The 24,599-nt window shown below is 47.5% G+C and overlaps 1 protein-coding gene across 5 annotated transcripts in view; it reads left to right on the forward strand.

Moving 5' to 3' along the window:
- The window catches only part of SFXN5 (sideroflexin 5), a 317,212-nt gene that overhangs the window by 76,597 nt on the left and 216,016 nt on the right, over positions 1 to 24,599 (forward strand). For all 5 annotated transcript variants that reach the window (XM_077280329.1, XM_077280330.1, XM_077280333.1 and 2 more), the window contains 3 exons: positions 9,743 to 9,796; positions 13,992 to 14,048; positions 16,266 to 16,331. In XM_077280329.1, the coding sequence (XP_077136444.1) occupies positions 9,743 to 9,796; positions 13,992 to 14,048; positions 16,266 to 16,331 (177 nt within the window). The remainder of the gene's footprint in view (positions 1 to 9,742; positions 9,797 to 13,991; positions 14,049 to 16,265; positions 16,332 to 24,599) is intronic.

A 24,599-nucleotide genomic window follows, 5' to 3' on the forward strand; every position in this document is an offset into this window, starting at 1 on the left:
TCCCCTAGTGGTGACTGCAGACTGGATCTTCTCATGTATCTCTGTATACAGGGAGCTCCCCCTAGTGGTGGCTGCAGACAGAAACTTATCATGTATCTCTGTATACAGGGAGCTCCCCCTAGTGGTGGCTGCAGACAGGATCTTATCATGTATCTCTGTAAACAGGGAGCTTCCCCTAGTGGTCACTGCAGACAGGATCTTATCATGTATCTCTGTATACAGGGAGCTCCCCCTAGTGGTCACTGCAGACAGGATCTTATCATGTATCTCTGTAAACAGGGAGCTTCCCCTAGTGGTCACTGCAGACAGGATCTTATCATGTATCTCTGTATACAGGGAGCTTCCCCTAGTGGTCACTGCAGACAGATCTTATCATGTATCTCTGTATACAGGGAGCTCCCCCTAGTGGTGACTGCAGACAGGATCTCATCATGTATCTCTGTATACAGGGAGCTCCCCCTAGTGGTGGCTGCAGACAGGATCTTATCATGTATCTCTGTATACAGGGAGCTCCCCCTAGTGGTGGCTGCAGACAGGATCTTATCATGTATCTCTGTATACAGGGAGCTCCCCCTAGTGGTGGCTGCAGACAGGATCTTATCATGTATCTCTGTATACAGGGAGCTCCTCCTAGTGGTGACTGCAGACAGGATCTTATCATGTATCTCTGTATACAGGGAGCTCCCCCTAGTGGTGGCTGCAGACAGGATCTTATCATGTATCTCTGTATACAGGGAGCTCCCCCTAGTGGTGGCTGCAGACAGGATCTTATCATGTATCTCTGTATACAGGGAGCTCCCCCTAGTGGTGACTGTAGACAGGATCTTATCATGTATCTCTGTATACAGGGAGCTCCCCCTAGTGGTGACTGCAGACAGGATCTTATGTATCTCTGTATACAGGGAGCTCCCCCTAGTGGTGGCTGCAGACAGAATCTTATCATGTATCTCTGTATACGGGGAGCTCCCCCTAGTGGTGGCTGCAGACAGGATCTTATCATGTATCTCTGTATACAGGGAGCTCCCCCTAGTGGTGGCTGCAGACACGATCTTATCATGTATCTCTGTATACAGGGAGCTCCCCCTAGTGGTGGCTGCAGACAGAATGCTATCATGTATATCTGTATACAGGGAGCTCCCCCTAGTGGTGACTGCAGACAGGATCTTATCATGTATCTCTGTATACAGGGAGCTCCCCCTAGTGGTGGCTGCAGACAGAATGCTATCATGTATATCTGTATACAGGGAGCTCCCCCTAGTGGTGACTGCAGACAGGATCTTATCATGTATCTCTGTATACAGGGAGCTCCCCCTAGTGGTGTCTGCAGACAGGATCTTATCATGTATCTCTGTATACAGGGAGCTCCCCCTAGTGGTGTCTGCAGACAGGATCTTATCATGTATCTCTGTATACAGGGAGCTCCCCCTAGTGGTGGCTGCAGACAGGATCTTATCATGTATCTCTGTATTCAGGGAGCTCCCCCTAGTGGTGGCTGCAGACAGGATCTTATCACGTATCTCTGTATACAGGGAGCTCCCCCTAGTGGTGACTGCAGACAGGATCTTATCATGTATATCTGTATACAGGGAGCTCCCCCTAGTGGTGACTGTAGACAGGATCTTATCATGTGTCTCTGTATACAGGGAGCTCCCCCTAGTGGTGACTGTAGACAGGATCTTATCATGTGTCTCTGTATACAGGGAGCTCCCCCTAGTGGTGGCTGCAGACAGGATCTTCTCATGTATCTCTGTATACAGGGAGCTCCCCCTAGTGGTGGCTGCAGACAGGATCTTCTCATGTATCTCTGTATACAGGGAGCTCCCCCTAGTGGTGGCTGCAGACAGGATCTTCTCATGTATCTCTGTATATAGGGAGCTCCCCCTAGTGGTGGCTGCAGACAGGATCTTCTCATGTATCTCTGTATACAGGGAGCTCCCCCTAGTGGTGGCTGCAGACAGGATCTTATCATGTATCTCTGTATACGGGGAGCTCCCCCTAGTGGTGGCTGCAGACAGGATCTTATCATGTATCTCTGTATACGGGGAGCTCCCCCTAGTGGTGACTGCAGACAGGATCTTATCCTGTATCTCTGTATACAAGGAGCTCCCCCTAGTGGTGACTGCAGACAGGATCTTATCCTGTATCTCTGTATACAGGAGCTCCCCCTAGTGATGGCTGCAGACAGAATCTTATCATGTATCTCTGTATACAGGGAGCTCCCCCTAGTGGTGACTGCAGACAGGATCTTCTCATGTATCTCTGTATATAGGGAGCTCCCCCTAGTGGTGGCTGCAGACAGGATCTTCTCATGTATCTCTGTATACAGGGAGCTCCCCCTAGTGGTGGCTGCAGACAGGATCTTCTCATGTATCTCTGTATACAGGGAGCTCCCCCTAGTGGTGGCTGCAGACAGGATATTCTCATGTATCTCTGTATACAGGGAGCTCCCCCTAGTGGTGGCTGCAGACAGGATCTTCTCATGTATCTCTGTATACAGGGAGCTCCCCCTAGTGGTGGCTGCAGATAAGATCTTATCATGTATCTCTGTATACAGGGAGCTCCCCCTAGTGGTGGCTGCAGATAGGATCGTATCATGTATCTCTGTATACAGGGAGCTCCCCCTAGTGGTGACTGCAGACAGGATCTTATCATGTATCTCTGTATACAGGGAGCTCCCCCTAGTGGTGGCTGCAGACAGGACCTTATCATGTATCTCTGTATACAGGGAGCTCCCCCTAGTGGTGGCTGCAGACAGGATCTTATCATCTATCTCTGTATACAGGGAGCTCCCCCTAGTGGTGACTGCAGACAGAATCTTATCATGTATCTCTGTATACGGGGAGCTCCCCCTAGTGGTGGCTGCAGACAGGATCTTATCATGTATCTCTGTATACAGGGAGCTCCCCCTAGTGGTGGCTGCAGACACGATCTTATCATGTATCTCTGTATACAGGGAGCTCCCCCTAGTGGTGGCTGCAGACAGGATCTTCTCATGTATCTCTGTATACAGGGAGCTCCCCCTAGTGGTGGCTGCAGACACGATCTTATCATGTATCTCTGTATACAGGGAGCTCCCCCTAGTGGTGGCTGCAGACAGAATGCTATCATGTATATCTGTATACAGGGAGCTCCCCCTAGTGGTGACTGCAGACAGGATCTTATCATGTATCTCTGTATACAGGGAGCTCCTCCTAGTGGTGTCTGCAGACAGGATCTTATCATGTATCTCTGTATACAGGGAGCTCCCCCTAGTGGTGTCTGCAGACAGGATCTTATCATGTATCTCTGTATACAGGGAGCTCCCCCTAGTGGTGGCTGCAGACAGGATCTTATCATGTATCTCTGTATTCAGGGAGCTCCCCCTAGTGGTGACTGCAGACAGGATCTTATCATGTATATCTGTATACAGGGAGCTCCCCCTAGTGGTGGCTGCAGACAGGATCTTATCACGTATCTCTGTATACAGGGAGCTCCCCCTAGTGGTGACTGCAGACAGGATCTTATCATGTATATCTGTATACAGGGAGCTCCCCCTAGTGGTGACTGTAGACAGGATCTTATCATGTGTCTCTGTATACAGGGAGCTCCCCCTAGTGGTGACTGTAGACAGGATCTTATCATGTGTCTCTGTATACAGGGAGCTCCCCCTAGTGGTGGCTGCAGACAGGATCTTCTCATGTATCTCTGTATACAGGGAGCTCCCCCTAGTGGTGGCTGCAGACAGGATCTTCTCATGTATCTCTGTATACAGGGAGCTCCCCCTAGTGGTGGCTGCAGACAGGATATTCTCATGTATCTCTGTATACAGGGAGCTCCCCCTAGTGGTGGCTGCAGACAGGATCTTATCATGTATCTCTGTATACAGGGAGCTCCCCCTAGTGGTGGCTGCAGACAGGATCTTATCATGTATCTCTGTATACAGGGAGCTCCCCCTAGTGGTGACTGTAGACAGGATCTTATCATGTGTCTCTGTATACAGGGAGCTCCCCCTAGTGGTGACTGTAGACAGGATCTTATCATGTGTCTCTGTATACAGGGAGCTCCCCCTAGTGGTGGCTGCAGACAGGATCTTCTCATGTATCTCTGTATACAGGGAGCTCCCCCTAGTGGTGGCTGCAGACAGGATCTTCTCATGTATCTCTGTATACAGGGAGCTCCCCCTAGTGGTGGCTGCAGACAGGATATTCTCATGTATCTCTGTATACAGGGAGCTCCCCCTAGTGGTGGCTGCAGACAGGATCTTATCATGTATCTCTGTATACAGGGAGCTCCCCCTAGTGGTGGCTGCAGACAGGATCTTATCATGTATCTCTGTATACAGGGAGCTCCCCCTAGTGGTGGCTGCAGATAAGATCTTATCATGTATCTCTGTATACAGGGAGCTCCCCCTAGTGGTGGCTGCAGACAGGATCTTATCATGTATCTCTGTATACAGGGAGCTCCCCCTAGTGGTGACTGCAGACGGGATATTATCATGTATCTCTGTATATAGGGAGCTCCCCCTAGTGGTGGCTGCAGATAGGATCGTATCATGTATCTCTGTATACAGGGAGCTCCCCCTAGTGGTGACTGCAGATAGGATCTTATCATGTATCTCTGTTATATAGGGAGCTCCCCCTAGTGGTGGCTGCAGATAGGATCTTATCATGTACAGGGGTTGGACAAAATGGAAACATCTAACGTTTTGGCATCATAATCTTCGAACATGTTATAAACATGCAAACCGTAACATATGGTAATGTTTTGTAGTTGATTACTTGTGTCATGTGATATGTGTATGTAAATTAACTGTTTGTTTTGCATAATTGTAAGAACATTGATGAGAACCTGATATCAATGGCAGACCTCTCGGATTTTGAAAGAGGCCAAATTGTTGGTGCTCGTATTGCAGGGGCTAGTGTAACAGTGCCCGAATGCTCGGCGTGTCAAGAGGTACTGTCTCCAAAGTAATGACTGCGTTTGAAAGAGAAGGAAAATCGTCCGCAGCAAAGCACAGGTCCGGCCGAAAGTCAAAGATGACAGAGAGACCGTCGGACTCTAAAGCAAATTGTGAGAGAGGATCACAAGACCACAGCTCCGAAAATCACTGCTGAGCTCAATAAACACCTACAGAACCCAGTTTCCACGAAAACTGTTCCTCGGGAGCTGCACAAATCTGGATTCCACGGAAGAGCTGCAATTAGAAAACCGCTGCTCTCAATGACAAATGTTTCCAAGTGTTTAGAGTGGTGTAGAAACCTCCAGAATTGGTCCCTCGAGCAGTGGAAACATGTGATATTCTCAGACGAATCATTGTTTACCCTATTTCCGACCTCCGGCCGAGTGTACGTTTGGAGACAGCCGAAAGAAGCATTCCATCCAGACTGCCTTCTCCCAACCGTAAAACATGGTGGAGGTTCTGTGATGATCTAAGGTGCTATGTCGTGGAGATCCGCCGGGCCAATGATATCCCTTCATGGAAGAATTAACAGCCGAGATTATTTAGGCATTTTGGGCGACTAAGTGCATCCAATGGTCCAAGCACTGTTCCCGGAGGGGAACGCCATCTTTCAGAATGATAATGCACCAATTCATACAGCTAGAATCGTTAAAGCATGGCACGAGGAACATTCTAATGAAGTTGAGCATCTCATCTGGCCCCCACAATCCCCAGACCTCAACATTATTGAGCATTTATGGTCTATTTTAGAGATTCAAGTTAGACGTCGATTTCCACCGCCATCGTCGCTCAAAGAACTGGAGGGTTTATAACTGCAGAATGGGCTAAAATTCCTTTGGAAACAATTCACACCTTGTATGAATCCATACCTCGGAGAATTGAGGCTGTAATCGCTGCAAAAGGTGGACCTAAACCACATTTAGCTGTCACCCTTGACTGTCATCCCTGGCTGTCACCCTTGACTGTCATCCCTGGCTGTCATCCCTGGCTGTCACCCCTGACTGTCATCCCTGGCTGTCACCCCTGACTGTCATCTCTGGCTGTCACCCCTGACTGTCATCTCTGGCTGTCACCCCTGACTGTCATCCCTGGCTGTCACCCTTGACTGTCATGCCTGGCTGTCACCCATGACTGTCATCCCTGGCTGTCACCCCTGACTGTCATCTCTGGCTGTCACCCCTGACTGTCATCCCTGGCTGTCACCCCTGACTGTCATCCCTGGCTGTCACCCCTGACTGTCATCCCTGGCTGTCACCCTTGACTGTCATCCCTGGCTGTCACCCCTGACTGTCATCCCTGGCTGTCACCCCTGACTGTCATCTCTGGCTGTCACCCCTGACTGTCATCCCTGGCTGTCACCCATGACTGTCATCCCTGGCTGTCACCCATGACTGTCATCCCTGGCTGTCACCCTTGACTGTCATCCCTGGCTGTCACCCATGACTGTCATCCCTGGCTGTCACCCATGACTGTCATCCCTGGCTGTCACCCTTGACTGTCATCCCTGGCTGTCACCCTTGACTGTCATCCCTGGCTGTCACCCTTGACTGTCATCCCTGGCTGTCACCCTTGACTGTCATCCCTGGCTGTCACCCTTGACTGTCATCCCTGGCTGTCACCCGTGACTGTCATCCCTGGCTGTCACCCCTGACTGTCATCCCTGGCTGTCACCCCTGGTCGTCATCCCTGGCTGTCACCCCTGGTCGTCATCCCTGGCTGTTATTCCTCCATCCCTCTTATTTTACACCACTTATGTGAAGCCAAAGTGAGGAGCTGCTCTCTGACTCTTCACCCCTGCTCTTCACCCCCGGGGGTCCACCATGGGGTCTACGTAAGATGTACAGAGCAGTTCCTCTACATAGTGATATATGGATGTAATGTGGGGACGACTCCGATACGTGTTGTCACTGGCCACGTCGGCCTCCATTAAACTTTCACTTCACCGTCAATTACAGCTTCAAAGACGCTGGCGGAAGTGACAGGGGCCCGCACCTCACACCTGCCGTGTCCTGCGGCCAGACATGTCCGGCCATTACACTAATGTGCGTCCGTCACTGTGATTGAAATGTTCTGCCGAGCAATTATCAGCCAACTAGTTAACTGGCCCTCGGGGGCATCCGTCCTCCCGGCGGCCCTCGTCACCTGTGCAAACAGTCAGGGACCATGCACTGTAGTGGCGGCACACGGCTCTCCACACCCCGAGTGTAATGCCGCAGTGCGGGGGGCCTCAGGGGCCACATGTTATCCTCCAGGTCCCTCATCATTGGGGTTTGACTACGTATCAGATCCACGGATGTCGTCCCACCATTGATGACCTATTACTACAGCCCCCAATCTGTCGGACTTCCGACATTACTGTGCCCATCGTCTGCCCTGTTCACATTGCAGTCACTGCCACCATTGCCCATAGATGTCACCGTGGGACCCCTCAATCACCCCATGTTCTTAGAGACCCCAATGCCTCCGTGCTCTGATTGGTATCAGGGACATCTTTAGTTATAAACCAATTCTATTAAATCATAAAAAAATCTCCAAATTTTTAAAGTCACCATCAGTGTAATTATTATTTTGTGAATCAATGAGAAAATAAGAAACTGTAAGAAATATTATCAGAGGAATCCACTGCTTTCTCCTCCTGTCTTTATATTTTACTCTCCGTTGGAGGGAAAATTCTATGTATTGAGTGAGAAAAGAGATGACCGTTGGTGCTTCTAAGCTTCGATGGAGATGGGAGGAGCTAGAGGCAGACACGGGAGAGGAAGGAGCTAGAGACAGGGGAAGGGTCTAGAGACGGAGGGGAATGAGCCTAGAGGGGGAGGGGAATGAGCCTAGAGGGGGAGGGGAAGGAGCCTAGAAGGGGAGGAAAAGGAGCTAGAGGCGGAGGGGGAAGGAGCTAGAGGCGGAGGGGGAAGGAGCTAGAGGCGGAGGGGGAAGGAGCTAGAGGCGGAGGGGGACGGAGCTAGAGGCGGAGGGGGACGTAGCTAGAGGCGGAGGGGGACGTAGCTAGAGGCGGAGGGGGACGTAGCTAGAGGCGGAGGGGGACGTAGCTAGAGGCGGAGGGGGACGTAGCTAGAGGCGGAGGGGGACGTAGCTAGAGGCGGAGGGGGACGTAGCTAGAGGCGGAGGGGGACGTAGCTAGAGGCGGAGGGGGACGTAGCTAGAGGCGGAGGGGAAGGAGCTTGAAAGCAGAAAGATAGGAGAGGAGCAGCTAGAGGCAGACACACAGGGAGGAGCAGCTAGAGGCAGACACACAGGGAGGAGCAGCTAGTGGCAGACACACAGGGAGGAGCAGCTAGTGGCAGACACACAGGGAGGAGCAGCTAGAGGCAGACACACAGGGAGGAGCAGCTAGTGGCAGACACACAGGGAGGAGCAGCTAGTGGCAGACACACAAGGAGGAGCAGCTAGAGGCAGACACACAGGGAGGAGCAGCTAGAGGCAGAGACACAGGGAGGAGCAGCTAGTGGCAGACACACAGGGAGGAGCAGCTAGTGGCAGACACACAGGGAGGAGCAGCTAGTGGCAGACACACAGGGAGGAGCAGCTAGAGGCAGACACACAGGGAGGAGCAGCTAGTGGCAGACACACAGGGAGGAGCAGCTAGAGGCAGACACACAGGGAGGAGCAGCTAGAGGCAGACACACAGGGAGGAGCAGCTAGAGGCAGACACACAGGGAGGAGCAGCTAGAGGCAGACACACAGGGAGGAGCAGCTAGAGGCAGACACACAGGGAGGAGCAGCTAGAGGCAGACACACAGGGAGGAGCAGCTAGAGGCAGACACACAGGGAGGAGCAGCTAGAGGCAGACACACAGGGAGGAGCAGCTAGGGCAGTGAGAACCTGGAATTGCTTGCCTGAGGAGGTGGTGATGGCGAACTCAGTTGAGGGGTTTAAGAGAGGCCTGGATGTCTTCCTGGAGCAGAACAATATTGTATCATACAATTATTAGGTTCTGTAGAAGGACGTAGATCTGGGGATTTATTATGATGGAATATAGGCTGAACTGGATGGACAAATGTCTTTTTTCGGCCTTACTAACTATGTAACTATGTAGCTAGAGGCAGATACACAGGGAGGAGCAGCTAGTGGCAGACACACAGGGAGGAGCAGCTAGAGGCAGACACACAGGGAGGAGCACCTAGTGGCAGACACAGACAATCTGCTGCAAGCTCCATAGAACTTAATGAGCACCAGCTGCCGTCTCCTATCTCTGTAATGGGAAAGTCTGTATTAGCTGAAGACACAATTTAGCAGAGAATGAGATCAATCCAGGAGGAGAAAGATGCAGATTGTTGTGCTATGATGTATTGCAGAGTTTTTTATTTTTACTTTTATTATTGATTTATGGAGAAAACATTAAAAGGACAGACAGTTTTTATTTTTAGATTTTTTTTTTTTTACGTTTTCTTTCTTTTTTTGATACATCCCAGCATCTCAGAGCCCACTACTGGATCACTGGGTAGCAGATTATGGGTGGCTCTATAGTGTGTATCTATAATCCAGTGTTGTCTGAAGTTGGCATCATACGGACTGACGGCGGTGCTCTGCACACCGCGCTTCACTGAGAAATTGTCCACGGAGGTGAACGAACCCCGGATATATTTAGATGTGCCACATTCACATATCGCATGCCTCAGTACATCTCCTGCTCTATAACCAAGCGCTGCCCGGAGTAGTCGTACTGTGGATACCTTCCAGTAATCGGGCACTGGAACAGAGACATCCCATAATCCGGATTACAAGATCAGACCCTGCGATTCATCGTCACTCTCTATAGTAAATGTCTTGTATTGTCTTCTACAGGTTGTGGGTCTTCTGCTGCCAAATCAGACCCTGACATCTACAGTCTTCTGGCAGGTAAGAGGCGGAAACGACAAGTGACGTGGGCCAGGAAAAGGTTAAATTATATTCTTCTACAAAGGAGGCAGTATTATAGTAGTTATATTCTTGTACATAGGAGCAGTATTATAGTAGTTATATTCTTGTACATAGGGGCAGTATTATAGTAGTTATATTCTTGTACATAGGGGCAGTATTATAGTAGTTATATTCTTGCACATAGGAGCAGTATTATAGTAGATATATTCTTGTACATAGGAGCAGTATTATAGTAGTTATATTCTTGTACATAGGGGACAGTATTATAGTAGTTATATTCTTGTACATAGGGGCAGTATTATAGTAGTTATATTCTTGTACATAGGGGGCAGTATTATAGTAGTTATATTCTTGTACATAGGGAGCAGTATTGTAGTAGTTATATTCTTGTACATAGGGGGCAGTATTATAGTAGTTATATTCTTGTACATAGGAGCAGTATTATAGTAGTTATATTCTTGTACACAGGAGCAGTATTATAGTAGTTATATTCTTGTACATAGAGGCAGTATTATAGTAGTTATATTCTTGTATAAAGGGGGCAGTATTATAGTAGTTATATTCTTGTACATAGGGGCAGTATTATAGTAGTTATATTCTTGTACATAGGGGCAGTATTATAGTAGTTATATTCTTGTATATAGGGGCAGTATTATAGTAGTTATATTCTTGTACATAGGGGGCAGTATTATAGGAGTTATATTCTTGTATATAGGAGCAGTATTATAGTAGTTATATTCTTGTATAAAGGGGGCAGTATTATAGTAGTTATATTCTTGTACATAGAGGCAGTATTATAGTAGTTATATTCTTGTACATAGGAGCAGTATTATAGTAGTTATATCCTTATACATAGGGGCAGTATTATAGTAGTTATATTCTTGTACATAGGGGCAGTATTATAGTAGTTATATTCTTGTACATAGGGGCAGTATTATAGTAGTTATATTCTTGTACATAGGGGGCAGTATTATAGTAGTTATATTCGTGTACATAGGAGCAGTGTTATAGTAGTTATATTCTTGTACATAGGAGCAGTATTATAGTAGTTATATCCTTATACACAGGGGCAGTATTATAGTAGTTGTATTCTTGTACATAGGAGCAGTGTTATAGTAGTTATATTCTTGTACATAGGGGCAGTATTATAGTAGTTATATTCCTGTACATAGGGGCAGTATTATAGTAGTTATATTTTTGTACATAGGGGGCAGTATTATAGTAGTTATATTCTTGTACATATGGGCAGTATTATAGTAGTTATATTCTTGTACAGTATTATAGTAGTTATATTCTTGTACATAGGGGCAGTATTAAGTATTATAGTAGTTATATTCTTGTACATAGGGGTAGTATTATAGTAGTTATATTCTTGTACATAGGAGCAGTATTATAGTAGTTATATTCTTGTACATATGGGCAGTATTATAGTAGTTATATTCTTGTACATGGGGGCAGTATTATAGTATTTATATTCTTGTACATATGGGCAGTATTATAATAGTTATATTCTTGTACATGGGGGCAGTATTATAGTAGTTATATTCTTGTACATATGGGCAGTAATATAATAGTTATATTCTTGTACATAGGGGGCAGTATTATAGTAGTTATATTCCTGTACATAGTAGCAGTATTATAGTAGTTATATTCTTGTACATAGGAGCAGTATTATAGTAGTTATATTCTTGTACATAGGGGCAGTATTATAGTAGTTATATTCTTGTACATTGGGGCAGTATTATAGTAGTTATATTCTTGTACATTGGGGCAGTATTATAGTAGTTATATTCTTACACATAGGGGTAGTATTATAGTCGTTTTATTCTTCTTCATAGGGGCAGCATTATATGTACAAGAATAAAACTACTATAATACTGCCCGTATGTACAAGAATATAACTACTATAATACTGCCCCCTATGTACAAGAATATAACTACTATAATACTGCCTCTATGTACAAGAATATAACTACTGTAATACCGCCCCTATGTGCAAGAATATAACTACTATAATACTGGCCCCTATATACAAGAATAAAGCTACTATAATACTGCCCCCTATGTACAAGAATATAACTATTATAATATTACGCCTATGTACAACAATATAGCTACTATAATACTGCCTCCTATGTACAAGAATATAACTACTATAATACTGCCCCCTATGTACAAGAATATAACTACTATAATACTGCCCCTATGTACAAGAATATAACTACTATAATACTGCCCGTTATGTACAAGAATATAATTACTATAATACTGCTCCTATGTACAAGAATATAACTACTATAATACTGCCCGTTATGTACAAGAATATAATTACTATAATACTGCCCCTATGTACAAGAATATAACTACTATAATACTGCCCCCTATGTAAAAGAATACTGTAATACTGCTACATATAAAGGTTCAGGCTCAGATCGGTGGACATGTCCATGTTCAGGCTTAGATCGGTCGGCGTTAGCAGATTCGGGCTCCGATTAGTGAACGTGTGCAGGTTCGGGCTTAGATCGCTGGGCGTGTGCAAGTTCGAGCTCAGATCGGTGGACGTGTGCAGGTTCGGGCTCAGGTCGGTGGACGTGTGCAGGTTCGGGCTCAGGTCGGTGGACGTGTGCAGGTTCGGGCTCAGGTCGGTGGACGTGTGCAGGTTCGGGCTCAGGTCGGTGGACGTGTGCAGGTTCGGGCTCAGGTCGGTGGACGTGTGCAGGTTCGGGCTCAGGTCGGTGGACGTGTGCAGGTTCGGGCTCAGGTCGGTGGACGTGTGCAGGTTCGGGCTCAGGTCGGTGGACGTGTGCAGGTTCGGGCTCAGGTCGGTGGACGTGTGCAGGTTCGGGCTCAGGTCGGTGGATGTGTGCAGGTTCGGGCTTTTATCGGTGGGCGTGTGCAAGTTTGTGCTTAGATCCCTGGGTGTGTGCAGGTTCGGGCTTAGATCGCTGGGCGTGTGCAGGTTCGGGCTCAGGTCGCTGGGCGTGTGCAGGTTGGGGCTCAGATCGCTGGGCGTGTGCAGGTTCGGGCTTAGATCTTTGGGCGTGTGCAGGTTCGGGCTTAGATCGCTGGGCGTGTGCAGGTTCGGGCTTAGATCGCTGGGCGTGTGCAGGTTCGGGCTTAGATCGCTGGGCGTGTGCAGGTTTGGGCTCAGATCGCTGGGCGTGTGCAGGTTCGGGCTCAGGTCGGTGGGTGTGTGCAGGTTCGGGCTCAGGTCACTGGGTGTGTGCAGGTTCGGGCTTAGATCGCTGGGCGTGTGCAGGTTCGGGCTTAGATCGCTGGGCGTGTGCAGGTTCGGGCTCAGGTCGGTGGGTGTGTGCAGGTTCGGGCTCAGGTCGCTGGGTGTGTGCAGGTTCGGGCTCAGGTCGCTGGGCGTGTGCAGGTTCGGGCTCAGGTCGCTGGGTGTGTGCAGGTTCGGGCTCAGGTCGCTGGGCGTGTGCAGGTTCGGGCTTAGATCGCTGGGCGTGTGCAGGTTCGGGCTCAGGTCGCTGGGTGTGTGCAGGTTCGGGCTTAGATCGCTGGGCGTGTGCAGGTTCGGGCTCAGGTCGGTGGGCGTGTGCAGGTTTGAGTTCCTTGCAGGCGGTTTCGGTGGGTGAGCTGCGCCTCCCTCCTCTCCGAGGCCTGGATTATAGTGTGAGCTTCTCGTCCATTCTACACCTCGCGGTTTCCGCCGGATAGCGTGTGGCAGTGAAGGGGTTACTCCGCCGAGCGCTGATCCCACTCACAGCCGGTGACATGTGTTTGTCGCTGACACCACCATAGTGACATTTAGAAAGCTGCCGTGGGCTTTGATAACTCCTGCGTGGATCGGGGGCCGTCTGTTCAGTGCGGTAAACAGGGCGCCTGTCACAGAACCTGCGGATCCCCTGTGCACACTGCCCGTGATCCCACCACGGAGCCCGTGATCCCACCATGGAGCCCATGATCCCACCCCGGAGCCGCTGCACTGTGTCCGCACGGTCTGAGGGCACTAAAGAAGATTAACATTCCACAGCTTCTCCCTCTGCGTCCCTATGACAACACTTCCTGTGCACATACAATTCATATTGGGAAGTTACATGAAATAATGATTCGGAGTGATGTGTACAGCAGTGGACGATCCCTGGGGTCCCGGGCCTCGGGGGCCACCCTCAGCAGTGCGGTGGTAGCCATAACTCTCTGCTTTTCTCTTCCGCAGTGGTTGAATCAGAGTCACAATGCAGGTGTCAACTATGCAAATCGCAACGCGAGCAAGGTGAGGACCGTGTCTCCCTGCGGACCCCCGGGGCTGATTGTCCGAGGACTCGGGGTCTGGTCTCCATACTGCTCTTGTCATCACCTCCTCCATCCGTGCTCACCGGATCCGTGGACATTTCATCTCATCTGCTCTCTTTCACTTTCTTTTCCCACTGTCCTTCTTTTCTGTCTGCGCATCGCTGGGAGGGGTAAGTAGCGCCACCCTCGGCCCACCGCCACCCTCGGCCCACCATCACCCTCGGCCCACCGCCACCCTCGGCCCACCATCACCCTCGGCCCACCGCCACCCTCGGCCCACCGCCACCCTCGGCCCACCGCCACCCTCGGCCCACCATCACCCTCGGCCCACCGCCACCCTCGGCCCACCGCCACCCTCGGCCCACCGCCACCCTCGGCCCACCCCCATCCTCCGCCTTCCACTTCCTGAACCATGTCCGACACTTTGTTTCCCTCCTTTGCCTTTTTCAATAGCTCTGCTTGCTGTCAGTGATTATCTCCTCTTTATATCATCATCCTCATCATCATCTATGTAGTTATTGCAGGTTTGTGACAAGTGTATCTGATCATCGTTGTGCTCCAGACTGCTGTACGTTAGAAAACGTGTGACCGTTGCTCCATTCACCTCTATGGGGATGTGTGACAGTGCAGAGGGTTGCTCAGGATTATTTGCTGTTCACCAGTCTTGGTTCTCTCTTATCCTGTGATAAGGCCCGGGGACAACCCCTTTAAACTTCACTACAATCTCCTCTATATATCCAGCAGTTATAGAGCAGTGATAACATGATGTATTCGCAATGTGCCAGAGGTGACGCTCCCAGCCTCCTAGTGCCCCTATGACAACACTTCTTCCCCCCGCTGTGCCCCATAGTTATCATTGTGCCATCAGACCCTCTTATCTTTTTCTGGCCTATGTAAGAAAACTCTTGAGCACAGACTTTTTCTCATGCTGCATGTCATCAGTCCACTGTCTGGGTTTTATTTCAGGAGCTCTGGTTGTTGTCAGTGAATAGCAGCAGATAGAACACGCTGTCCATACTAAATGCTTCTGACAGCTGAGGGTTTGTTACAGTGGTATCCCCTCTACAGGATTATCCAGGAAGTAAAACAATCAACTGCAAAAAAATAAAATCCTGTGTTGATCATTTGCTCCAATCTGTCGCTAGAATCCAGGACGGAGGATGGAATGCAACTGTGACAAACCCTCAGCTGTGAGCAGTATCAGGTCTGGAATATAAGATCTCCTCATTCACCGGCAGCAAGCAGAGATCCTGAAAGTCCTGGGACGGAAGCATGACGTATATTGTAGAGTTGTGCAAGTTTTCATTCTGCGGGATGGCAGGGTTGTTGTGGGCGGCATCCCTGCTGACTGACGCATCCCTGCTGACTGACGCATCCCTGCTGACTGACGCACACCTGCTGACTGACGCACACCTGCTGACTGACGCACACCTGCTGACTGACGCATCCCTGCTGACTGACGCACACCTGCTGACTGACGCATCCCTGCTGACTGACGCACCCCTGCTGACTGACGCACCCCTGCTGACTGACGCACCCCTGCTGACTGACGCACCCCTGCTGACTGACGCACCCCTGCTGACTGACGCACTCCTGCTGACTGACGCACCCCTGCTGACTGACGCACCCCTGCTGACTGACGCACCCCTGCTGACTGACGCACCCCTGCTGACTGACGCACCCCTGCTGACTGACGCACCCCTGCTGACTGACGCACTCCTGCTGACTGACGCACTCCTGCTGACTGACGCACCCCTGCTGACTGACGCACCCCTGCTGACTGAAGCACACCTGCTGACTGACGTACTCCTGCTGACTTTCGCACCCCTGCTGACTGACGCACCCCTGCTGACTGACGCACCCCTGCTGACTGACGCACCCCTGCTGACTGACGCACCCCTGCTGACTGACGCACCCCTGCTGACTGACGCACCCCTGCTGACTGACGCACTCCTGCTGACTGACGCACTCCTGCTGACTGACGCACTCCTGCTGACTGACGCACTCCTGCTGACTGACGCATCCCTGCTGACTGACGCACGCCTGCTGACTGATGCATCCCTGCTGACTGACGCACTCCTGCTGACTGACGCATCCCTGCTGACTGACGCATCCCTGCTGACTGACGCACTCCTGCTGACTGACGCACCCCTGCTGACTGACGCACACCTGCTGACTGTCTCCTCCTGTTTTGCAGCCTTCTCCCACGTCCAAGTTCATTCTGGGATACACTGGAGCTGTCGTCAGCGCGGTCTCTATAGCAGTGAGTACACCTGACACCCCTGACCGTACACCTGATGCCCCTGAGATGTCATCTCACTGTATCGCTGACCAATATGGTCGCCGGCCGTTCTCCCGCATGTCGGCCAATTAACAAGCAACAATTACTAATAAGAAAGTGATCGCTGACTAATTGGCCTCATTTACCCGCAGTCCTCGCGCTGCGTCCGCAGTCCTCTGTCCGCCGGCGGAGTTACAACGGTCACATTGCACGACCTCTCCGTCTGACCGGCACATGACACATTGCACCGCCAACTATGTATCTAAGCTCCTCTGAGGCGGTACCTTCTGCTGTGCTGCATTCTGGGAGATGGGTTTCTTGTTGTATCTTCATGACTTATATACAGGGTCTGATATAAATACGGGCAGCACACTACACATAGGAGGGGAACGTGAGGTCATGGATAGTGCCAGATCTGCCCAGACACCAACCACAGACTAAAATGGCATCGTTCATGGAAAATCGGCAGACGTTCAATGCCTTTAAGTTCTAGGTACAGAAGGGAAAACTTTCTAAATCCGCTGTGCCCTAAATAAAGGAAGACTTTAGCCAGAAATACCTGATGCAAGACCTCAGGGGTGGAGCTTGTCACAGTCAAAGAACACCAATGGGAAACTTAGGCTCCACCCCCGCAGAGCCTGCATCAGCCAGAATACAGTGGATCTACTCTGGCCAGAGGAATCCTGCGATGATTTTACCCCCCATCTTACCTGTGCAGACGTGTCTAAGGTGTACCTTCATGTAGCTTAATACCCACTGATGAGAAGTTGTCAGAGCCCCACCCCCACTGACACACCGTCCATCACTTATCCCATAGTCTATCCTGATGACAGCACGTGACCCTGCTTGTACACAAATTATTACATCTTTCTATTTATTCATGAGGCTAAGAAAAGCTAAAAGTCAGGCAGCTCGTCACATTTAAAGGGGTGGTCCAGAGTTACGAAAACATAACTCCCTTTCCTGTTGTATCTGGTTTGTTCTGCAACATTAAGGATGTGCTGCAATACCACGTGCAACCTGTAAGCAGGTGTGGTGCTGTTTGTATAATCCTGGACAAAAAACACCCTGGGAAAATAATTTATAATTTATTTGGAAATGTTTGCATCTAATAATCCATATTTACCAGTTTTTGTAATTTCATTATTATATTATTTATTATATTCTATTATTATTTTAATATAATGTTCTTATTATTTCCCTATTGTTATTTTTTCTTTATTACTTCATTATGATATTATTTATTTTACATTATTATTTCATTTTAATATTATTTATTATATTTATTATATTATTATTTCTCAATTTTTTTCATTATTTCATTATTAGATTATTAATTATATTCCATTATTATTTTAATATATTGTGCTTATTATTTTCCTATTGTTATTTTTTGATTATTACTTCATTATGATATTTATTATTTTACATTATTATTATTTCATTTTAATATTATTTATTAGATTTTATTATATTATTAGATTTTATTATTGGTATTATTATTTTATAATTTATTTTATTCAATTAGTAATAGCAATAATAGTATAATAAAAACAATAAATAGTAATAAAGCTGTAGTAATAATAGTAATACAGTAATACTAATATTAATATTTTTACTTAATAGGCTAAAAAACCAATTTTTAATTATAGTAATTCCTTCTAATCTGTAAAATGTTTTAATAAAAACTTTGAAAAAAAAGCAAATTTTCATTTGGTAACAGGTAAAACGTGAGATTACTTTCCCCCCAGATCCCATTTCTTCTTAAGAAATATCATTAAACTTCTCGCCGATTTCTTTTGCCGCCTCCCGTCCCTCCAGAATAAAGGCTGCTGATAACATTGTCCACTGATGTTGGGTTTTTACTTTCTCCCATTCATAGTTAGGACTTTTTATATCATTTGTGTGTTATTTTAAGTCACTTTTATGACATTGTGATATTCATTGATATTTTTTGCGCCAAATTTTTCAAAATGGTGCAAGGGGTTCAGCAAATTTTCGGAAAAAAATCTAATTTTTTTTTTTTTGTTTGTTTTATGACTTTGTAGCATAAAAAGTCACACAAAACTTAAAAAAAAAAAAAAAAACTCCCATAAAATCTGTCCGGAGGACGAGAACATTTATAAACATTTATAAACCTCGCAACTGATGAATCATCCGCAAACATGTGAAAACTCCAAACCTCTCACCCACAATAACAAATGGAAAAATCAGGCGGACACGTATAAAATGCACTATAAAAAAGGCACAAATTAAAAGAAAAGTAAAGTGCAAAGTAAAAACAGGCGAAAAATACCAAAAATAAAAAAGGTCTGTAGACGGAGATGGATATTATAATATAATGCGACGTGTTGGCAAATTTGGCACAAATAACAGCAACGCGTCATTAAGGAAAACCGATTGCACAATGTGAACACCGGACAAAGCTCGCCGCGGCGAAACCAAATCTGCCAAATCTTAGATAGTGGGAAAATGCTGTTCTGTGCCACGAGGGCACATCAGACCCTGTCGCCTGGCACGCCGGGGCCTACAATGTGCGGCACGACTACTGCTGGCTTGATGGTTCCCCCTCCCCGTCCAGCCATCATCTCCCTGGTATTTGGCACCATGCCCCCTCCCCAGCCTACATTACACGGGCCGGTAATCAAAGCCCCGGCTGCGGGCGGAGGTCAGCGCCATCGGACATGGATTCCGTGGGAATACACATAATTAATGAGCAGAGGTTAACTAGATTTCTGGTTAATCACCACAAATATTATCTCTCTGTGAGCCGGGATTCCGGGGAGCCTGACCCCTCCTCGCCGGGCCGTGCCTGTCACCCCATGAGTGTTTTCCTGCTGCTCAGTGGGCAGCCGTCTCGGAGGGGTCCTATTTAATTAATGCGAGACCACTGGGGGTGATGGCACTTGTTTTCAGGTCATCTCGCACTAATAGGCTCTCACTGGGAGGGGATTTGCAGCTAATTGACAGCAGCCATCAGTTAATGAAGTCTTTGGCCTCACGAGCCGGGGGGGCATCAGACAAAGGCACGGCGTTTTGTTCTACAGCGACCTGGTACCTCTCCGAACAGCGCGGAGAAAGGGGCACGGCGAGACAAAGCGCCGCAGCTTAGCGCTGCCCCATGCCGGGTGTGTGATAACGAGTAAGGTCCAAATTAAAGGGGCGGCAGGGGATTAGTGATGTGAGCGGGAAACAAAGGAAGGAGCATTGTCTGATCCGACGGCAGGAGCTGCAGGTTATTACTACTTAGGCTGGATGCCGGCTTGTTAGAAAGTATTCACACCCCCATCGTGAGCGAGCTTACAAGATAATTTACCCGAGATACAGCGGTTTCACTTTTCTCCTTTCTTCTTTGAACGTGTAGCAGAGCTGAGTTTGTCAGTAAATCAGAGCCTAGTTTGTCATTTAGCCCCATTCACAAATCTGTGAGGTGTGCTAGTATGAGGTAGTAGTAATGGAGGTGAGCTAGTATGAGGTAGTAGTTATGGAGGTGAGCTAGTATGAGGTAGTAGTAATGGAGGTGAGCTAGTAGTAGTAATGGAGGTGAGCCAGTAGTAGTAATGGAGGTGAGCTAGTATGAGCCGGTAGTAGTAATGGAGGTGAGCTAGTATGAGCTAGTAGTAGTAATAGAGGTGAGCTAGTATAAGCTAGTAGTAGTAATGGAGGTGAGCTAGTATGAGGTAGTAGTAGTAATGGAGGTGAGCTAGTAAGTGCGTGTAGTAGTAATGGAGGTGAGCTAGTATGAGGTAGTAGTAATGGAGGTGAGCCAGTAGTAGTAATGGAGGTGAGCTAGTATGAGGTAGTAGTAGTAATGGAGGTGAGCTAGTAAGTGCGTGTAGTAGTAATGGAGGTGAGCTAGTATGAGGTAGTAGTAATGGAGGTGAGCCAGTAGTAGTAATGTAGGTGAGCTAGTATGAGGTAGTAGTAGTAATGGAGGTGTGCTAGTAAGTGCGTGTAGTAGTAATGGAGGTGAGCTAGTATGAGGTAGTAGTAATGGAGGTGAGCCAGTAGTAGTAATGTAGGTGAGCTAGTATGAGGTAGTAGTAGTAATGGAGGTGAGCTAGTAAGTGCGTGTAGTAGTAATGGAGGTGAGCTAGTATGAGGTAGTAGTAATGGAGGTGAGCCAGTAGTAGTAATGGAGGTGAGCTAGTATGAGGTAGTAGTAGTAATGGAGGTGAGCTAGTATGAGCGAGTAGTAGTAATGGAGGTGAGCTAGTATGTGCGTGTAGTAGTAGTGGAGGTGAGCTAGTATGTGCGTGTAGTAGTTATGGAGGTGAGCTAGTATGAGGTAGTAGTAGTAATGGAGGTGAGCTAGTATGAGCGAGTAGTAGTAATGGAGGTGAGCTAGTATGTGCGTGTAGTAGTTATGGAGGTGAGCTAGTATGAGGTAGTAGTAGTAATGGAGGTGAGCTAGTATGAGGTAGTAGTAATGGAGGTGAGCTAGTAGTAGTAATGGAGGTGAGCTAGTATGAGCGAGTAGTAGTAATGGAGGTGAGCTAGTATGAGCGAGTAGTAGTAATGGAGGTGAGCTAGTATGAGCGAGTAGTAGAAATGGACGTGAGCTAGTATGAGCGTGTAGTAGTAATGGAGGTGAGCTAGTATGTGCGTGTAGTAGTAATGGAGGTGAGCTAGTATGTGCGTGTAGTAGTAATGGAGGTGAGCTAGTATGAGCCAGTAGTAGTAATGAAGGTGAGCTAGTATGAGCGTGTAGTAGTAATGGAGGTGAGCTAGTATGAGCGTGTAGTAGTAATGGAGGTGAGCTAGTATGAGCTAGTAGTAGTAATGGAGGTGAGCTAGTATGTGCGTGTAGTAGTAATGGAGGTGAGCTAGTATGAGCCAGTAGTAGTAATGGAGGTGAGCTAGTATGAGCCAGTAGTAGTAATGGAGGTGAGCTAGTATGAGCGAGTAGTAGTAATGGAGGTGAGCTAGTATGAGCGAGTAGTAGTAATGGAGGTGAGCTAGTATGAGCGAGTAGTAGTAATGGAGGTGAGCTAGTATGAGCGAGTAGTAGTAATGGAGGTGAGCTAGTATGAGCTAGTAGTAGTAATGGAGGTGAGCTAGTATGTGCGTGTAGTAGTAATGGAGGTGAGCTAGTATGTGCGTGTAGTAGTAATGGAGGTGAGCTAGTATGAGCTAGTAGTAATGGAGGTGTGCTAGTATGAGCGTGTAGTAGTAATGGAGGTGAGCTAGTATGAGCGTGTAGTAGTAATGGAGGTGAGCTAGTATGAGCTAGTAGTAGTAATGGAGGTGAGCTAGTATGAGCTAGTAGTAGTAATGGAGGTGTGCTAGTATGAGCGTGTAGTAGTAATGGAGGTGAGCTAGTATGAGCGTGTAGTAGTAATGGAGGTGAGCTAGTATGAGCCGGTAGTAGTAATGGAGGTGAGCTAGTATGAGCGTGTAGTAGTAATGGAGGTGAGCTAGTATGAGCTAGTAGTAGTAATGGAGGTGTGCTAGTATAAGCGTGTAGTAGTAATGGAGGTGAGCTAGTATGAGCTAGTAGTAGTAATGGAGGTGTGCTAGTATGAGCGTGTAGTAGTAATGGAGGTGAGCTAGTATGAGCGTGTAGTAGTAATGGAGGTGAGCTAGTATGAGCCGGTAGTAGTAATGGAGATGAGCTAGTATGAGCTAGTAGTAGTAATGGAGGTGAGCTAGTATGAGCCAGTAGTAGTAATGGAGGTGAGCCAGTAGTAGTAATGGAGGTGAGCTAGTATGAGCGAGTAGTAGTAATGGAGGTGAGCTAGTATGAGCGAGTAGTAGTAATGGAGGTGAGCTAGTATGAGCGTGTAGTAGTAATGGAGGTGAGCTAGTATGTGCGTGTAGTAGTAATGGAGGTGAGCTAGTATGAGCGAGTAGTAGTAATGGAGGTGAGCTAGTATGAGCGTGTAGTAGTAATGGAGGTGAGCTAGTATGAGCTAGTAGTAGTAGTAATGGAGGTGAGCTAGTATGAGCGAGTAGTAGTAATGGAGGTGAGCTAGTATGAGCGTGTAGAAGTAATGGAGGTGAGCTTGTATGTGCGTGTAGTAGTAATGGAGGTGAGCTAGTATGAGCGAGTAGTAGTAATGGAGGTGAGCTAGTATGAGCGAGTAGTAGTAATGGAGGTGAGCTAGTATGAGCGAGTAGTAGTAATGGAGGTGAGCTAGTATGAGCCAGTAGTAGTAATGGAGGTGAGCTAGTATGAGGTAGTAATGGAGGTTAGCTAGTATGAGCCGGTAGTAGTAATGGAGGTGAGCTAGTATGAGCGAGTAGTAGTAATGGAGGTGTGCTAGTATGAGCGAGTAGTAGTAATGGAGGTGAGCTAGTATGAGCTAGTAGTAGTAATGGAGGTGAGCTAGTATGAGCGAGTAGTAGTAATGGAGGTGAGCTAGTATGTGCGTGTAGTAGTAATGGAGGTGAGCTAGTATGAGCTAGTAGTAATGGAGGTGTGCTAGTATGAGCGTGTAGTAGTAATGGAGGTGAGCTAGTATGAGCGTGTAGTAGTAATGGAGGTGAGCTAGTATGAGCTAGTAGTAGTAACGGAGGTGAGCTAGTATGAGCTAGTAGTAGTAATGGAGGTGTGCTAGTATGAGCGTGTAGTAGTAATGGAGGTGAGCTAGTATGAGCGTGTAGTAGTAATGGAGGTGAGCTAGTATGAGCCGGTAGTAGTAATGGAGGTGAGCTAGTATGAGTGTGTAGTAGTAATGGAGGTGAGCTAGTAGTAGTAATGGAGGTGAGCTAGTATGAGCTAGTAGTAGTAATGGAGGTGTGCTAGTATAAGCGTGTAGTAGTAATGGAGGTGAGCTAGTATGAGCTAGTAGTAGTAATGGAGGTGTGCTAGTATGAGCGTGTAGTAGTAATGGAGGTGAGCTAGTATGAGCGTGTAGTAGTAATGGAGGTGAGCTAGTATGAGCCGGTAGTAGTAATGGAGATGAGCTAGTATGAGCTAGTAGTAGTAATGGAGGTGAGCTAGTATGAGCCAGTAGTAGTAATGGAGGTGAGCCAGTAGTAGTAATGGAGGTGAGCTAGTATGAGCGAGTAGTAGTAATGGAGGTGAGCTAGTATGAGCGAGTAGTAGTAATGGAGGTGAGCTAGTATGAGCGTGTAGTAGTAATGGAGGTGAGCTAGTATGTGCGTGTAGTAGTAATGGAGGTGAGCTAGTATGAGCGAGTAGTAGTAATGGAGGTGAGCTAGTATGAGCGTGTAGTAGTAATGGAGGTGAGCTAGTATGAGCTAGTAGTAGTAGTAATGGAGGTGAGCTAGTATGAGCGAGTAGTAGTAATGAAGGTGAGCTAGTATGAGCGTGTAGTAGTAATGGAGGTGAGCTAGTATGAGCGTGTAGTAGTAATGGAGGTGAGCTAGTATGAGCTAGTAGTAGTAATGGAGGTGAGCTAGTATGTGCGTGTAGTAGTAATGGAGGTGAGCTAGTATGAGCCAGTAGTAGTAATGGAGGTGAGCTAGTATGAGCCAGTAGTAGTAATGGAGGTGAGCTAGTATGAGCCAGTAGTAGTAATGGAGGTGAGCTAGTATGAGCGAGTAGTAGTAATGGAGGTGAGCTAGTATGAGCGAGTAGTAGTAATGGAGGTGAGCTAGTATGAGCGAGTAGTAGTAATGGAGGTGAGCTAGTATGAGCGAGTAGTAGTAATGGAGGTGAGCTAGTATGAGCTAGTAGTAATAATGGAGGTGAGCTAGTATGTGCGTGTAGTAGTAATGGAGGTGAGCTAGTATGTGCGTGTAGTAGTAATGGAGGTGAGCTAGTATGAGCTAGTAGTAATGGAGGTGTGCTAGTATGAGCGTGTAGTAGTAATGGAGGTGAGCTAGTATGAGCGTGTAGTAGTAATGGAGGTGAGCTAGTATGAGCTAGTAGTAGTAATGGAGGTGAGCTAGTATGAGCTAGTAGTAGTAATGGAGGTGTGCTAGTATGAGCGTGTAGTAGTAATGGAGGTGAGCTAGTATGAGCGTGTAGTAGTAATGGAGGTGAGCTAGTATGAGCCGGTAGTAGTAATGGAGGTGAGCTAGTATGAGCGTGTAGTAGTAATGGAGGTGAGCTAGTAGTAGTAATGGAGGTGAGCTAGTATGAGCTAGTAGTAGTAATGGAGGTGTGCTAGTATAAGCGTGTAGTAGTAATGGAGGTGAGCTAGTATGAGCTAGTAGTAGTAATGGAGGTGTGCTAGTATGAGCGTGTAGTAGTAATGGAGGTGAGCTAGTATGAGCGTGTAGTAGTAATGGAGGTGAGCTAGTATGAGCCGGTAGTAGTAATGGAGGTGAGCTAGTATG

The sequence above is a fragment of the Ranitomeya variabilis genome, chromosome 1 (genome assembly GCF_051348905.1).
Source record: "Ranitomeya variabilis isolate aRanVar5 chromosome 1, aRanVar5.hap1, whole genome shotgun sequence".
Taxonomy (NCBI): Eukaryota; Metazoa; Chordata; class Amphibia; order Anura; family Dendrobatidae; genus Ranitomeya; species Ranitomeya variabilis.